Below are 19,277 nucleotides of genomic sequence, written 5' to 3'. Positions count from 1 at the left end.
GCCTTACTTCCCATGTAAATCCCATGTAAATCAGAACAATATGGTTTGTGCCAAAAAAATGGTTAGTGGAACATTTCAATTGACCTCCTAAACACCCTGAATGAGCCCTGAAATGATATGTGAAATGCAATACCTATATTTTTGAAAAGTCCAGTAATAAAATTGATATATGGTTATAGGGTTATTTCAAAGTAGGTGATCATTAAGTACCAAATGCTAAGCCTGTTTTAGACATTTTAAAATAAACATTAAACATAGATGTCTATACAAACATCTATACCTAACTTGGGGATCGTGTTGTAAAGAATCATGTATTTTTTGCGTCTACTTGCCAACATTGCACTATTTATTCGTTTAGTTATTTATGTACTTACTTATTGTACTGTTTATAAGTAGAGTACTACTTGTATGCATTTATTCATCACAGACTTTTTTGCTAGGGTCAGATAACTGTAGTAACCATAGCATGTCTAACACCTTATTTCCAACACAATTATTTATCATATTTAGATACCTCTATGAAGTTCCATGACACACCTATATATTGCTAACTATTCAAATATTAGCTATATCCCAAATGTGGGATTAACGTCATATTAGAAAGCTAGGTCAGTCTCTTGAGCTACTACTCCAGCAAGTGAAAATCCAAATACTGTCACAAAGGTTGCAATAGAGTCCTCAACAGCCATATTACTAATATTTCTCTTGTAGGATATCATGTCAAATTACCCCACCATACAGCTCCCAGTAATTATGTGGATGATTCTTAAAAGTTAGAGGAGCATTTCCTGGGAAATGTCAACCATGTTTTAATTGGGTGATATATACAGCAGTCCTGACCCCAGTGAGACATTCTAGGATGTTCACCCAAATATTTCAGGGCAATTTTGCAAACATTATTTGATGACTGCAGGTTGGATTAAGTGCATGTTATACTCCACAGAACATATTACTCCAACACCTGTCACTCTTTTTGGAAGCACAGGCTATTTCAGGTGAGCTAACTAATACATACTTCATTTCTGTTGCCATTGTATCAACCACCAGGACTATTATAATTTGTTTGAGGTAGGCTTAACTAGCTTTATTATTGCCTCCTATTAGCAAGATTAAAATATTACAGAATTAAAGTATTTACTGAGCTGGGCTCTCAATCCTTCTTATTTCAATGTATTCAGTTGCCCATCTTCTATCACACACCTTTTACAGGACTAAACCTTGGTGTATTCTATACAGCATCAACCTCATGTCATGACATGCAGATCTCTCAGAGCTTGTATTGAATGGTAGGACCTCATGATGTTGTTTATATTAATGTACTTATTGGCTATGTGTCTTGCTAGAATATACAGGAGAGGGTCAAAAGAATAACACTTTGTGACACTCAGCTGGAGTGGAGAGGTATCATGGCTGCTTCCATAAAAGAGCTTCCTCACCATATTGACAAATATTGAATGTAGTTGGCATTTTCCCATGTGCAAATATGCAGGACAAAAAAGAAACGAAATTGTGCATGGAAATGTCACCACTTGAGCCCTTTGCCAGCTAATGTGGGTACTGTTTTAGGTCGAAGAGTTCAACAGCAGTGCTCATGTTCAAATATCTTCTGGTACACATTCCTGTACTAGGAGATGGATGCACAGACACCTGAGAGGGGTGCCTGCCTGTGCTAAAGAACAACTTGGACCCATTCCATGCATGTCTTGCATGTTAGCTAGACCGTATGTCTCATGCAGCAAAAGATGGTGATGAAGATAGGAAGAATGCTAGTTAGGAACTTCAATGGACGTATTAAGCAGATAACGCCCCTAGTATCTGACATAAATGTATGTATGGAGGGTGACAGAGGCTCATACAGCCCCACATGAACCAAACTGCCTGACCAGCCTAAACATAGGTAATACTTACTCTTTCATTGGAAGTCTGGCAACTAGTAAATTTAGTGGAAGTATTTGCAAATTTTGTTTGCAAGTTTTATTTGGGTGAACGCCCCAACTGTGTCAGAATCATTTATAAATGGCTGACTTTCTTTCTCTTTGAACCTGAGCAAACAATATTGTATTACCTGAGGAATGCAGAAAGCTAGTGACAACATATTTTTGTTCTTTGGTGAGTCCATCGGTTTGAGTCACTTGTTTCTTAGATATTACAGTTTTTTGTGACACTTTGTATCCTTTTTAAATAAGAGCCACAGTATATAGGAAATGACTAGGCAGTATGAGTTAGCTAACTCTTTTAAGTTATACATTCATAAATACTTTGACTTTTAAGATTTAACAAAAGGTGAATTGTTTTGCTTGTTGAAACTGCTTTAGATGTTGCTAATGTTAGACCATGACACTGTTTCACGTTTGTGATTTTTACCTCAGTTCTTACCAATGTTGGCATGTTTCTTTTTATTAAGTGAAACATTTACCCCTGGGGTCAAAGATGGAATATGTGCAATTCTTGCAAACAACTTTACATTTAAGCATATTTACACCTGTAGTGATGCAAATGTTATAAGCTAAGAATTATTGCAATCATGAGTGATCATCAATCCATTATTCTTTGTGCTATTAAGGCATACTTTGATCAACCTCTGAGTGAATCAGTTTGGTAACTTGAAGGCATTTGGAGAGCACTACACAGTAGTAATTAATATCTATAAAATAATTATTGACATTCAGATCTGTGGAATAAGATTAAGTGGCTAACATATTATGGAATGATTCACAAAGAGAATTTTCTGATAAAGGACTGTTGTACACCTGAGAATAGGACTAATGTACACTTTTGTAATTACTTGTGCCATGTTCATGAAAACTAATAAAGCTGCTATATGTCAGTGAATTAGGAGTGTCGAACTAATGTATGAATTTGTGTGTCATTTAAAAACTCTTACGTTTTTTTTAAGGTTCATGTGCGAGCATCCAAGGGATTTGTCAGGGGAGTGGTTAGGTAAATCCCATACAAATGTGGTACAAACACATTCAGTTGTGACTATATTGAGCCTTCAATTGTGTGAATTAACAATTGTAAGTGCATTTTGTTTTTCTGTGCACTTGGGCTGTTTCTTGAAGGCCTTAATTGCTGGAGAAGATCTGGCAATGAGCAACTATCAGCTCACTTTTTCCAATGTGTAGCAGCAAGAAAGGAAAAGGATAAGAGAAAGAATAAAGGAGTTCTATCATAAATTGATATGCATTTTACATGTATTCAGGAAATACAGAAACATAGGTCTGAAACAACTTTTATAGTTGCCTTTTCATTGCATTGCAAACAGTTCGGGCTGCTCCTTAAGACCTTGATCAGTAATGAATATTTTAGAAGGGAAGATTATTTGACTACTCCAACAAGCCTTAATTAGGAACATGCATAAGCATACTACGAAGCAATTATATGGTACACCTGTTTCAGTGAATCAGACACTTATATTGTAAGTTCTGCCAGTGGTTTAATTTTCTATTAAGCTTCAGTTTGCTTAGTAACAATAATAGGTGGATTTTTTTTTACTAGGACATCATTCAATGTGTTGATTGTTTTTACAGGAACATTTTTTAATTCACCAAATGGCCCCACGTCATCAGAAGTGCCCTTTAGAAGTCCTTGCTGTACCTTACGCAGATCAGTTTTATCAGGTGCATTAATGCAATGGATTTAAGACTACAATCTCTTAAAGCACATAGGCCCTCATTCTGATTCTGGCGGGCGGCGGAGGCCGCCCGCCAGAATTCCGCCCTCCAAAATACCGCGCCGCGGTCAAAAGACCGCGGCGGGTATTTCAAGTTTTCCCCTGGGCTGGCGGGCGGCCGCCAAAAGGCCGCCCGCCAGCCCAGGGGAAAACGACCTTCCCACGAGGATGCCGGCTCGTAATCGAGCCGGCGGAGTGGGAAGGTGCGACGGGTGCATTTGCACCCGTCGCGTATTTCACTGTCTGCCAAGCAGACAGTGAAATACTTGTAGGGGCCCTCTTACGGGGGCCCCTGCAGTGCCCATGCCATTGGCATGGGCACTGCAGGGGCCCCCAGGGGCCCCGAGACTCCCCCTCCCGCCATCCGGTTCCCGGCGGGAGAACCGCCAGGAACTGGATGGCGGGAGGGGGAGTCGGAATCCCCAAGCCGGCGCAGCAAGCTGCGCCGGCTTGGAGGATTCCTGGGGGCAGCGGGAAACCGGCGGGAGACCGCCGGTTTCCCTTTACTGACCGCGGCTAAGCCGCCGCGGTCAGAATGCCCCGCGGGGCACCGCCGGCCTGTCGGCGGTGCCACCGCGTCCCGCGGCCCTGGCGGTTCTATACCGCCAGGGTCGTAATGAGGGCCATATTTTTTAAATTGGTGCACTGGATGAGAAATATATTCTCTTAAATGTGGAGATATTTGTGTATATTAAAGCAACATATTGTGTGTAGAAAATAAACCCGAAAATTTAAACGTCACTTTGGTTGCTACTCTTTACTGTAAGGTAGAGCCCAATGTAGAGAAAGTTGTAGAGAGCATTTGTGAAATCTCTGGTAGATTGGGCGCAGGTTTCATGAAAAATTGTCAGTGAAAAGTGCCATGTTTTAACTCATTTCTGTATTTGCATATTCATGTGAGTATATTCCATATGAATATGGAATGCTAATTTGAACTTACCCAGTGTGGGTAGTGCAACGATTTGCACACCAGGCACTATGGAAAACAAAAGGATAGGTTTCATTCTGTTGTGCAATACTATGCAAAGAAATACTATAAAGAGTGAAAATGAGTAGAAATAGTGACTAGAAAGACAAGTGACATAACCTGTACTTATCTTTATTCTTTTTTACCTACTGACATGCATTTTAAAAACACTCTGTGAGAGGATTTCATAACCCTTATAGAAAGGCTTAAGTAAATGTAAAGTTATGCTTGTTCATGCCTTTCTCAACATTGGCCTCTTGCTCACTTTATACACGACTTCCTAATTCTTATTTCTGGTGTTAACTATCTGTGATTTTGTAAATGTCTAGCATTGACACAGCCAAGAGCATACACTCACAGATGAGGGTGGTAATTGTGCCACAAACATATAGAAAATTTAGAGATAAAGTAACATTTCTGAGTTAGCAATTTGTTTTTTTAGTCGCAGTAATTAATTGCATTGTATTGTCACAATCTTGATAGGATACTATGCACTTAGGGCCTCAGCCACCAGCCCCGTGACAAGAAGACCCCCGTGGACATTGAGGTCTTCTCACCGGGCCTCTTCGAACTTTGCCACCGCGCCCGTCAGCCCAGAGTGAAAGGTGCGGCAGCATGGTTCCTTGCTCATCATAGAGCCAGCGGCAATTCTGCCACACACAGGGTGCACCAGCATCCTTGCAACTGTGATGGGCGGGGGGGCCCTGCACTGCCTATGCCATGGGTCCCCCCATGGCCCATGCATTTGTTCTCTGTCAGCATTTTCATGGTAGGGAAACCGTCATGAAAAGGCTGGCGGAGAACAAGATTGTAATCAGCAGGGCGGCACTTAGTTCAGCACCGCAATGCTGACTATACCCGAGACTGCCCTCAGCCCATCAGGATCTTTGATCCTGGTGGGGACAGCGGTCTGTAGGCGGGTCCTCCCACCTATTCTGCAATGTGGCAGTTGGACTGCCACAGCCAAGGTGGTCTGACCGCTACAGTGCGCTTGCCGGTCCTAGGACCGCCACCCTCGTAATGAGGCTATTAGATCCTAAAATATTGAATAGGTGAAGGTTTGTAAACAGATGATACAACAATCTATGACAAACTATTCTTCAATATAGATGCTATTGTCAAGATTGCTTCACTGGGGTAACAGTGTTTAAAACAGTCAAGTATTCAAAGCCCATTTTCTCATACGGATTATTTATGGACACAATGTTAAGTTCCTGACAAGGAGTAGAGATAGTCATAGCTTAGCTTGAAGCTAGCTAATGACAACACCACTCATGGAAATGGGTTAGTCATGCATGGCCCTTATGACAAGCATACCTAGAAGAAACTCAGTTTATGTCTTTTTAATTGCGTTAATGTAATTCAAAGTGCCCATTTTAACACAGTCGGGCCTCAAGCATTTCCTCTTTTACTTCCTATATAGCTTTACTGCCTGTTTAGTGAAGTTTCTCACTTTTATGTGTGTTATGACTCGTGGTGTGGACTGAAACGTGCTCTGTAGGGTTCAATTGCCAGTGTTCTGCTAAAATGGTATCTGGTTCTCCCAGTGCAGAACCTGCTACTGAGCAATTGACCTGGCTGTTTGAGTGGGCCTCAGATGTCAATGTAGACTAATAGAGTACTGATCAATAGATGACGGTATCAACAGTACCCTGCCTACTACATTTGAGTCAGCTATGAAATTGTACAACAAGATACGCTTTCTATCAATTCAACTAAATGTTTTGGAAGATAAAACCACAATGACTTCTGTCAATTCTGCTGAAAGACCTATTCCTAATAAGGAATAACATATATCAATTTCTAACTGAGATTAAAGGATTGCTGGCAATTTCTGCAAATGAAAGTATAAATGTAATTTTTCCTCAAAAGAGTACATCTGCAATTAGGTATGAGTTTGACTCTTTAGTTATGGAACGCATGACAAATTGAAAATAGACAGCTTAAATGAATCTATTATGTTATTACATTTGTGCCTAAAAGACCTCTGACCTTTACTTCACTTCATACTAACCATGCCTAAGCCATTTACTAGTTCATACCTCAAAAGTTACCCAGACAATAGACTGAAAATGGAAGTTAGATTCCTCTGTACAAGTAGTTCTCAACATTTGTCAGCAAATAACTCTGTTATTAGTTATGGTTTCAGTGTTCTGTAAGGGTTTCCACCCCAGACATTTTGTCTCCATTACCCTGTGAGACATTCTGGGGCAGGCCCAGCAAATGGTAATGGAATTCCATTACAGTAGATCAGGCTGAGCTGGTGAGAGGTGGGTGGAATTGGAGGGCAGAATGGCCCTCCTCCACCAAAAGGCTGTTCTCAGTCATGTATGGTTGTCACATGAAGGAGGTTCTGCCAGACATTCTGTCACTAATCACACTAACAAATTAATAAAGTGCTTGCAATGCCTGATCACAATGACTGGGAAGTAGGATTAGTAACTTTGTAAAGAGCATCAATGCTATATATGACAATCCTGTATAGGACATGTGCTTTCTTTGAAGAAAAATATGCCTATGGAGACATTGAAGTCTTGTATGTTAGTGAAAGTCTTGGTTCAGAGTGGAGTGGCTACTACTCAATTCATAGGACCCAACTAATCAGTTTGCTGAGATGGAGATTTTAAAACACATCCACCAGTCACAGGAATATCCTCATTTTCAGAGAGCCTGCGTATATGAGGCAAGTCCAAAATTAATCAATGTTGAAACTTCCTCATGGAACTTATTTTGCTTAAGATCTTAGTTTGGCTAGAGATAGGACATAAAAGGGAACTCTGAAAGCCCCAAAAAGAAGGTGTATAAACAACTAGAGTAGATAATACAACAAGAGACTCTAACTCGAAGCCAATAGTCTTTGATCAAATGTAAAATGCTTTACCGTTTATGCGCTCACCCAAGCATTTCAGTTTTGAGTGTCAGAAAACAGTGGCTCATGATGCATGTTCTTCTTTTCTGTTAATATCATGTGACATGATATCTTGCTATCAATTTAGAAGACAGAGATCGGAAAGAGACAGATAAAACAGTTGTAATTAATCAAAGCCTTGCTAAAGCCTATCATGCTCAGGCTTTTTCCCTCTTCTCTTGTCCCATATGTTCAGAGGTCTTGAGAAAAGCAAACAAGCTTCATGAAATTTCAAATTCCTATCCATGTCTATTTTGATAGTTTGGTTTGTGTGTAATGTGGTTTTAATTAGTTCACTGTCTACAGTTGATTAGAAAAGCAAAAACATTGCTATTCACCGGATTAGGTTAGATAGTTTGTCATTTCACCTGTTTGAATGAACTGTGCCAATTGCACCAATCCTCACTTCTTGAGATGCACCTATGTCTATCATGGCATTGGTGCATATTGTGCATTTTACATTCCTTTATTTGTATTTTCTTGGTGTGGAAGTGCTGTACACATGCTACAACACTAACAAAGCTTTACCTGGTGTAGGAAGAGTTAGGTATGTTGAAATGGTAGTTGGTATAGCTTCTAGAACTGAAACAACCGAGATAAAAGTGTGAAAGAACAGTGGCACTTATCACAAAAGCAGTAAACAACATACAAATTGAGTTCAGGCATTTTTCCAATACTGAAGAAATAACCATTGACTTAACTACATCCACGTATTACAATAAGGTGAAAGAACATTTTGGACCTTATTACAAGGCTGACGGTCCGAAGACCACCAAACCTTGTGGTGGCGGCGGACCACCTGCCAACCTACCACCATTCCCACCAGGATCAGAAATCCCGATGGGCAGACTTCGGTCCTGGTTGAAGTCAGCCAGGGTGGCGCTGAACGCAGTGCTGTTCTGCTGATTACAACCTTGCTCTCCGCCAGCCTTTTCAGGGCAGTTCCACTGCCCTGAAAAGGCTGGCAGAGAACAAGTGCAGGGAGCCACAGGCTGGACCCCTGAACTGCCCATGTCTAGGACTCTCAAAATGCGCACTGTCTGCTGTGCAGGCATTGCGCATTTTGAGAGTGCTTGTGCCCTCTGTGTGCAGCAGCATTGCCGACGGCTCTATTATGAGCCGGCGACAATGGTGCTGCACCTTTCCCACTGGGCTGACCAGCAGAAACCCTGGTTTCCACAGGTCAGCCCAGTGGGAAAGTCATAATGGGCCACCAGGGAGGTCGCCAGCATTGTGGCGACCTCCACGTCGTGCATTTGACTGATGGATGTTTCCGTCCGCCAAACTCATATTCAGCCCCTTTGGGAATTTGATCAAAGAAACATCTACTACATTAAGGCCCTCATTCCAACCCTGGCGGTCTATGACCGCCAGGGTGGAGGGCAACGGAAGCACCGCCAACAGGCTGGCGGTGCTTCTAGGGCCATTCTGACCGCGGCGGTAAAGCCGCGGTCAGAAAAGGGGAACCAGCGGTTTTCCGCCGGTTTTCCCCTGGCCCAAGGAATCCTCCATGGCGGCGCTGCCTGCAGCGCCGCCATGGGGATTCCGCCCCCCTTCCCGCCAGCCTGTTTCTGGCGGTTTACACCGCCAGAACCAGGATGGCGGGAACGGGTGTCGTGGGGCCTTTGCAGACAGTGAAAATCGCGACGGGTGCTACTGCACCCGTCGCACCCCTGCAACACCGCCGGCTCCATTCGGAGCCGGCTTCTATGTTGCAGGGGCTTTCCCGCTGGGCGGGCGGGCGGCCTTTTGGCAGTCGCCCGCCGGCCCAGCAGGAAAGCCAGAATGGCATCTGCGGTCTCCTGACCGCGGAGCGGCCATTCGGCGGTGACCGCATGGCGGGCAGCGACCGCCGCCCACCACGGTCAGAATGACCGCCTAAGTGTGTTTTGTTCAGTATAACATTTTTCTTTACATATGTAGTGGGGGCTTGAATAATATGTCAGGTTTAGCCCATTGCGCTCACTGTGCTGACGGGATTTGAAGGATTGTAAATTGACAAAGGAGTATATTGTCCATAATTTTCTGAACATTTTTTGCTAGGTGAAATGGTCTCTGCCTGCTCTTTTCTTACATTTGTGCTTGAGTGGTTTTAAGTATGAAGGAAAACATATACAAATACTGAGTAGCTGTGTAGTCTTGAAGTATTAAATGACAGTGACAATCTCTAAACAGCAACTTCATGATTAATATATATTATCTGCTTTGCAGCAGCAACATCAATATTACTGAAAACCTACACCTGCAACATTTTAGACTCACATAAAATTTTATTACATATCTGTTTTAATTATACTATTCAGTTAGCCTCTCCCAAACAACAATTAACCATGACTCAAGTACAATTTAAATAAATAAAAAACCCAACTGTAATGTAAGCTTTTTAATATAAATCTTTTTATTGGGTTTACACAAAAGACAGAATATCACTATTGCATGTACAATGGAATATGCCTGGAGTACAGAACTTGGCAGGCCCCAGTTATCCATCTGCCTTTCAGAGTCCTCTGTGGGGTTGCCAGTGGACAGAATTGTGTCCCATTTCTTGAGGCTTCTTTGATCCTTGGACACCCCCATCTCCACCAGCTTATACCCATCTCCACCAGCATACACCCAGCATACACCCAGTTGCTTGTAATGTTCTGTTTTGCCTCTATGAGACCTAGTTGAATCCAATATTTAGGGTGTTTTGTACTGTTTCAAGCTCCCACATTTAGCACAAACCATCTTGCAGCCTTGACTACAGGCAGACCCGTCACTTGTTTTTTATGTAGTTCACTAATCCCTCCCAAAAACTCTACAGTTTCTGGCATTCCAACACTATATAGAAGAAGGTGTATTTTTGTCCGCATTTCTTGGTGCACATTTACAAAGCACCTCTTCCTATCTTGTTTAAGGTTCTATGGGAATAGTAGGCTCTGATTAGTATCCAGAGATGAATGAGCCAAAACCCCACCATAATGGTGATTCTTTTGGGCCTCTGATGGCTTGCTCCCACTCTTCCTCCTCAAAGCCACCAAGATCACTTTTCCAATAAATGTTCAGTTTTTGCAGGCTGTCTGGGGAATTTATAAGTATTTTCTTGTATACAGAGGAGGCTGTGAACTTAATAATGCGGTCTTTCATCAAGGTGTGTTGCATCAGTGAGACTATGGCCTCATGGCACGCAGGTACCCAAGGCGTGCCTCAGCTGGATCTAGCAAAATGTTTTAGTGCTTGCTATTTGGTAGGACACCCTGAGGGTGTCTAAGGGGATTGCATAACCCCCCCAACATAGGTCAGCTATTAGTGAAATTGTGGTTCAGCCCCAAGCGTGAACCCCTCTATCCAGAGTATGTTGCTGTCCCATAGCGGGGCTTAATGTAAGCTCTATTCTTAACATAACAAGTAATTATTGTCAATGACATGACATTAAAAAGTGTTCTTAGGCAAAACCTCATACAAACCCTAACATACTAGTGTACTTTATTTTAAGTAGTTAAAATAAAATGTAGTCTTAACTCTTATGGTGCCCCTATCCCTCAGTTAAATTATCTGTAATGAATCAATTGACCATAAACCTTAATTATTTTAAATTTGATCTAATTAATTTAAATAGTTTACCAGAGCATTAACATGTGATTATTAATAATGTGTTTGTTAGAATGTATTAATTAAGCATACTTATCCCAATTTGTTTTCAATTATGATAAATTAGTTTAACATAAAGTAAAATAAATAGGTATCTCAACTTCACCATAACCATGATTTCTAACTTGTTTATTTAGCATACATTTATATAGGTATTTCAAATATTTACAAAATATGTATCCTTACCAAAATATTAAATAACTTATATTTAGGGCTTCTATTTTTATGGAAGTTTACAGATACAGATAAATGTAGACTGAAAATAATGTGTTTCCTGTCTATTTTTTTTAAAGAGTGGAAAAATGCTGAAACATTGTGCTTTTTGTGAGCGACTCTCAATGCTGTCTTTCATGAATTCCAGGCACAAACTCAGCGGATGATAGCTTGGAGAGATAAAAACAGGATGAGATTCCCTTCAAAACAGAAAATTGTTAACAAATGTTTGTGGCATAATGGTAATATGCACCTTTGAGTGCAGTCTTTAGTTATGTATGGCTGCATAATATGCTAAAACGCCACAGGCATCCATGTATGAGTCCATGTCTGAGAGTTAAATAAATGTAGGAATATACCATTCTACAACTCCATGTATTCTCAAAACACAAAATAAATATTGATAAAAACCAATAAGATGGCGAAAAAATGTATATGGATAAAAACAGATGGAAATGTGAAAAACATAAATACCATAAAACCAGGAGCCCTAATTGTATTACAATATTTTGAATAATTTGACTTATACATTAACACATCAAAATAGAGTAAATTAAATTAAAATGATTGAGTAACCCTCACCCTTATTCCAATTTTAATTAAATTCTATGAAATTAAGCAAACCTCTCACTTAATTAAAATAAAATAGCTTAAAATTGCACTTAAATGCTATTAACTTTCTTAAAACGTAGTTACATTCTCTTTAGTGAGAACAGTGATGTAGCAGCATCACTGTAGTGACATATACAGATATACCATTGATGTAGTGGGGCTGACCCTTTGACTTTTATAGTGGGCTCTCTTTTTAATCCCAGGTTATTGTAACATTGAAAATGTAACATTTTCAACTTTTTTCCTTTCCTCGATCTATTACCTTCTGCAACACATAAAGCTAAGCCCAGATTCAGAAATCTATATTTATATCAGTATATGTTATTTCTACAGGTTGGGGAGGGAAATCCATCACAGAAAAATGTCATGTCATTTCCAGTACTATGTGTAAAAGTCTGTAGCTGATTTATGAAAACTGGTTTGTGAATTGCAGAAAGTGTAGAAATACGTTAAAGCATAAGTATAAACATCAACACATTATTTACTTGTTTGCTTTGTGAACGGGTCCCTTATAATGAAGTTAATGTATTAGCTGACATGCAGAATTGAAGGTCTGTCCATCTAAACCTCACAAATCAGTTTCTTGGTGAGCTCCAGGTCATCTAGAATGCAGTCATACCATCATTTATGGCTTAAGAACATACAAATATTTATTAATTTAGAAACAAATGATCTGTGGGCCAACAAATCTACTTGCAACTGGTGAAATAATGTGGAATTTGACTATAAGTCTTTTCCGGACTACTTGGCAGAAATGTTATCCTCCCATATTCTTTACAGGCTACACCTGAGTGTTGATTTCAATTCACAAATCCTAAAAAATCCAGATAGTCGCATGGTGAGAATTCTTAAAAATACAGAAAAAACTAAGCACAAAAATGGTATTTCTAAGATCCTTAGCAATGTTTCCTCACTTTCCGCTTTTCAAAACTAGCTGAGAAAGTATCCTCTTGCATAGCTTACTTTATATTACTCATTATAATGTACTTTTGCATTCCCAATTATTTATTTTGTTTCTGAGGATGTGTATTAAGATTGTGCATGTCTGACACTTTATAATTTAAGTCTGTTAAGTAGGTTTATTTGGGTGCATTTTTAGGTATTTTTTTCTAATTACAACTGTTTGTGATATATAAATGTGCTACCAAACAAACACAAGTGAAAACCCTGGACCATTTACAGTTTTATCAATAATTACTTTGTGTGAATAATCATCTTTTTTAGACTATTAACTTCATCCTCAAATTTCCAGAAAGTACAATAAAAATATGCAACTTAAAAGATTATGGTCTCTATTTTGGATCTGATGAAATGGGAAGATCACAAGCAACCCTTCATCTCATGTCATCTTGCTCATGTTCATGATGCACAAATAATTGAATGGATATGTCCTTGATGCCCACAATGGTAAATGTGAATTGCCTTCTACTTATGTAATATCTTAAGCCAGGCTGTTTTTGTGAAGTGCCTCTAACTGCTGAATTCCCATTAGATATTTCACATATTTTGGCACAGCTCCAAGGCACAGCTCGCAGAGAAAGTTTCATGCCTTAGAAGCATCTAAAACATAGGCTGCTATAGAGAACAATAGCACTATAACACTATGAGAAGCAATCCTGCATACATATGTAATCCATACGACTGTACGACGAAACAACAACTTCAAAAACAACTACTGCCTTAACAACGAGGTCGGAACACCGACCTCGTTGCTACTACTAATGATTTTACCACGAATGCCTTAACAACAATATTTCATTGTAAAGGCATTCCTGATAAAATCATTAGCAATAGGCACCATTCACCCTACATCCCTCACCCCACCCCCCCAACCCCACCCCAAAACCTAAAACCCTCTGACCCCCCACCAACTCCCCAAAACCAAAAACGCCCCACCCCCCAACCCCACCCCAAAACCTAAAACCCCCTGACCCCCACCCACTCCCCAAAACCAAAAACGCCCCACCCCTCAACCCCACCCCAAAACCTAAAACCCCCTGACCCCCACCCACTCCCCAAAACCAAAAACGCCCCACCCCCCCAACCCCACCCTAAAACCTAAAACCCCCTGACCCCCCACCCACTCCCCAAAACCAAAAACGCCCCACCCCCCCAACCCCACCCTAAAACCTAAAACCCCCTGACCCCCCACCCACTCCCCAAAACCAAAAACGCCCCACCCCCCCAACCGCACCCCAAAACCTAAAACCCCCTGACCCCCCACCCCCTCCCCAAAACCTAAACCCACCACTTACCTTCGCCAACTCACTTCTTTGTACCTTAACCACGCATGTTCGTTGTTCAGAACATACGTAGTTAAAGCACAAAAAAACGGAGTCGTGGTTAAAAAAAGCATTGTTGCTCTTTCGTTAACCACGACTTTCGGAAAAAAAAAGTCGGAAAAAAGGATGTTCCCCAATCCATACAGCAACACAAGTCTGCTTGAAACCAAATAAGATGAACTATGATGTGAATGGGAGAGAAAGAGTAGTGAATATATACTTAGAAAAGTCTTTGACAGCAGATGGCACAGAAGTTTCCTACAGATTGACAATACACATATTACACCAGGAGAAACAATTATATGCCAAGAATCTTATGATTTAGGTCAACTGCTAAAGGAACATATAGAAAACAAGTTGAAGGGTTCCAAAATCATTACGGTAGCTACCAAACAGTTTCCCTTTTTAATATGATCACTTTTCTCTTCATTGCTTCATTGGTGTTCCACGTTCTGCTGTGAAATTGCATGAGTGGCCTATTACTACAATCACAAATATATGACTAAATTCCTGGAAACATCTTCAATGTTTGTGGACTCTTACACTTCATGAATAATTTTAGAATTTGCCCAAGCTGATTCACAAAGGACACTGAAAACACAATCAAACTTTTGCTTTGTATTGTTTGTATTATATTGGAGATTAATAATAGCTATCACAAAACTTACCTCCAGTAATTCAGAAAAACAATACCCAATTATTTAGTTCAAAAGACACACATACATACCCGAAGTGCCCACAGTGATTTTTTGTGTTCCTGGAAGAATAAAATGGAGCAACTTGAGAATATGATTAGTACATAATTGCTTCAGAATACACTGGAACGATACTGAGAATACAAGTTGCATAAGAATGTTTAAGAACACAAACTATAGTGACAAAACCGGTACTAGGGTCTCTTATTCAATATTAGATCATTATACATTATTAATTATTCAGTATTTTGAAGGTGGGGATAATCATACACTGCAGGTAAATGTATCAACAATTAATAAAGATGGAATCGACAAAACATTGTCTCAGTTAGATACTACTGAAATGCCATACTCCTGCTGTGTTGACGTAAAACAATAGATATTGTTTTAAATCAATGGATACACAGTATAGCTCATAGATATTGCATATTTCATTTTTAGGTTCCTCTGCAGCTAATTATTCACTCTACATCTAATTCTTCAAAGGTTTCTCCAAGCTTTGAGAAATGCCCCCCTTCTATGAGAGAAACATTTGTTTATGGACAATAATTTGGTCTCCACGAATCAACAATATCCTCAGACCTGGGTATCTGTGGTGGGATACCATCAAGTCAATCTTTAAGACATTAAAGCCAGAGTTAGAATCAATCATGTATGCCTACTAGGTCTTGAGAAAGGTTAAAAAATGGGCTCCATAGAAGTTTTCATAATATGTCTTATTTGTGAACAGACATAACAAACATAGCAGCACTGGAAAATGTGGTGGTTGACATTGCACATTTTCTTCAAGCCAATGACTACCAGTTAGCATTGCTCCTAGGCCCATAATAATGAAGATCCTTTGGCACTGCATCAAAATCAGTCTCCTAGTGGTTGCTTGGGAGTCAGGACATAGAATATCATTATACTCAGGTGCTTTCGAAAAATAGAAACACACCTCGGGAATGATGAGGTCTAAAACACCTGCAAACAATAGATACATGACATCATTGATGGGGCATTCATAAAGATGGATGTTAAAATGGGGCATTAATATTTTGACACTGTCCAGCAGGTCAAGGGAAGGCTTAGGCTCCCATTATTAGCAAGTAAACATTTGGAAAATTCTGAGCTGGTTGGATTCTGTCATTATGAATACCACTGTGGGCTTCCTAAATGTTGACTCTGGAGAAAGGATGAGCTGGAAAATATGTCCTTAACTCATTTGATTCAGTATTAACAACAATATGACATGCTGTGGTTTATTTTGATTTAGAGTTTAAGTATTAGGGCACACTCTCCCTTAAGTTCAGGAAAGATAACAGTGCTACACCTAGCCGTTGTGCTCAACTACTGTAAAATTGCCTATAAATTAGAGTATGCTATTTTTCCTGGAGGATTAAATTTGCTTGCTGAATTTCTGTTTGGTATATAATTCTGAAAACTGAGGTTGGCGATTGGGATGGGCTTGCTGGAACTACCATAATACCAGAGTAAGCAGCTGATTACAAGTTTTGCGGTGGTAGTCCGAAGGCCAACAGACTGGCGGAACAGAACAGCAAAATATGAGTTTAGTGGTGGTGCACACAGAAGAGTGCCAGTGATCCGCCAGCCAGTACAGACCACGGCTTCTTGTCTGGAGGCACAAATAGTCTGGCAGAGAACATGTTTCCGCCGGACCTATTAGGAGGCTGCACACTGCCAATGTGACTGCTGCGGTCAAACCACCACACATCAGGAGGTGGAAACAAGGACACTAAAGGGAGGCACACTAACCTCCAGGAAGGCACTATGGAACCACAACCAGATGTCATCTTACTGCTCCTGCTCACATAAAGACAACAAAATCATCACCGACGAGGACGACAACAACCGTAAGTACACACACTCATCTGTTACATTTGTAAAATGTATACATTTGTGCACTTACATAACTACCACAGGAAGGGGTGTGTGAAGGACTGCATTTACACGTAACAGCATAGTGACACACACACTCATATACTGCATTAAAGACATCAACACATACACATCACACGCACTTTAACCAGCACACACACCACACATCAATACCACACATATACGCACGGCAACCCAGCACAGGCCCAGGCTCACAGATTCCCATGCAACATACAAACTTGTAACAACAATACAACAACTGCACAAATATAATTACTTGTCACACACTCACACGCAACACTGGCCAGGGACTGGACACACATACAACACACATGTACATCCATGTATATTGGAACACACACAACACCACCATCACACAACCCAGCAATTGACACACACATCGCAAACACAGCACGTCAAACCTATTATGCCATGCAGAATACACACAAAAACAACAGTCAAAACACACAAAGCAACACATCGCAGCAAGACCAGCACAGCAGCATTGGGAGCATCAAAACTATACATGGAAGGAGGCTGTACTGGGACACATCACACAAGACAATGCATGTACCTCAATTTTACAACTGTAACACACCAGCAAAGCAAGCTATCAGAAAACTACAGTAGCAGGAATGAAGTTGAGAAATCACATTAACCATACCATGATTAGACGACTATTCCAACCAACATAGTCAAGCAGTAGACAAGAAATGGATTCCCATTGCAAGGTAGCTTACCAAATACACAGACCACACAAACACCTTACCACAATTTCATGTAGCAGGCAATAACATATGTTGTCAAGTAAAGGTGGACAACCCTGGTACAAACAAGTCATACATTTATCAAGTGACACAGAAACAACCTTGTCACTATGGACACATATCATCATATGACATATCAACATGTAACACCTGCCAAATGTTAGTCAAGGAGGTAGTACACATGTTACACACATGCCCCAATTGAGATGTAGGAAGGAGTAACAATGGACTCAAGTCCATAATATCTAGAATAAATGGCTTCAGAAGACAAACAATATTAGTCATATAAAGGCCAAGTAAACTCAAACCAATGCCACACACACATTTAAAAGTTAATTATTTTGTGAATGTATCAAATAGACTCCTGTATAGTGCAGGAAGGAGGGAGACAGACTGTGCAAACACTAACATGAGTAAAATAATTTATTACAGAATGAGAAGCACCATCACTACCCACACATCAGACATGACAAGCATGGCAGCTGTCTGTGGAAGATTCCCAGAGACAAAGCATAAGTGATGCAACCATGATGCAAGCCAACAGTCAGATCACACTTACCAACTTACACACAGATGTAAATGAACTACCACAACTTCACAAACAAGTTTATCTGCAAACATGAGGTTCCAAAACACCCTGGCCTCATGTGTCAAATCATTCATAGCAACAGCAGGTACACATGATAAATTCAAATAGTGAGGCATGTTTTCTTTCAGAATATACATGATGTTGACACGGTACTGTCTGGGCCACAGCTGTGAGTGCTACAAAAGTATCCCATGGATACAAATGTGACAACTTTCTGTTATCAGGACATAGGACATCAGCATGGCTATCACATGCTTACATCTGATACCAACATATGTGTCCCGATGGAAATGTAGCACAAGCCCACTGATATCCAGCATGCTTTTTGTCTACTCTGAAGAGACATCACACATGTCAATGTAGATTCCTTGCTTACCAAGGGGAATTACCTTGCAACAGGTATGAAGATGTTAGCTATGTAAGTCTTGTGACATGTTTGATGTACATTCCTGCATTACATAATGCTGTGACATATCAGAATCCAACAAACACTGGAGTTGGCTTGCCCCTGCCTGAATTAAAATCACACATAGACATACCCCCTGACACATAGCAGAGGCTAGAGAGCAAGAACTTACCCCCCTTTCTACTGTGACATTACAGAGGGGTGATCTGTTGGTGGCAACTAACACCCACCGGGGTAGTAAAAGCATATTACTGGACCACAACACACAGAATTCTGTGCTATAGGACTGAGGGGCCCCCATAGTTGAGTACCATGTCCCAAACCAAAATTAATGTGCACACCTGTTGCCAATAAATGACCCATGTACAACAATGTGAGCACAGACGATCTGTGACACATGACACTTCCCACATTGTCAGGTCTAACATTCTGTCCCTCAATCACCTGGCAAAGGGTCAAACATGAGTTAGGTCTGTACTTACCTCCTTGTGGCTGTTGTGGTGTCCTCAAATGCCCATCCAATTCAGGGTAGGCCACAGCCAAAATGTGGGCCGTTAGGGGGGTCATGGTCTGACAGGTATCCCGTCCTAGTTGGGAGGACAGCCCCAGCTGGGCCTTTGTAATCTTCCAGCCCAGCTTATCAGGTCCTCCCACCTC

The 19,277-nt window shown here is 40.7% G+C and overlaps 1 protein-coding gene across 50 annotated transcripts in view; it reads right to left on the bottom strand.

Annotated features, from left to right (window-relative positions):
* The window catches only part of LOC138288307 (mucin-19), a 1,675,551-nt gene that overhangs the window by 438,481 nt on the left and 1,217,793 nt on the right, over nt 1-19,277 (bottom strand). For 46 of the 50 annotated variants that reach the window (XM_069229764.1, XM_069229784.1, XM_069229763.1 and 43 more), the window contains 3 exons: nt 15,013-15,042; nt 8,077-8,130; nt 4,614-4,649 (listed from right to left, as the gene is read on the bottom strand). In XM_069229764.1, coding sequence (XP_069085865.1) covers nt 4,614-4,649; nt 8,077-8,130; nt 15,013-15,042 — 120 coding nt within the window. The remainder of the gene's footprint in view (nt 1-4,613; nt 4,650-8,076; nt 8,131-15,012; nt 15,043-19,277) is intronic. The other 4 variants (XM_069229817.1, XM_069229816.1, XM_069229815.1 and 1 more) reach the window with 2 other exon arrangements.

The sequence above is a fragment of the Pleurodeles waltl genome, chromosome 4_1 (genome assembly GCF_031143425.1).
Source record: "Pleurodeles waltl isolate 20211129_DDA chromosome 4_1, aPleWal1.hap1.20221129, whole genome shotgun sequence".
Taxonomy (NCBI): Eukaryota; Metazoa; Chordata; class Amphibia; order Caudata; family Salamandridae; genus Pleurodeles; species Pleurodeles waltl.
Note: the sequence above shows the minus strand (reverse complement) of the source record. Positions and strands in the feature narration are given on the sequence as shown.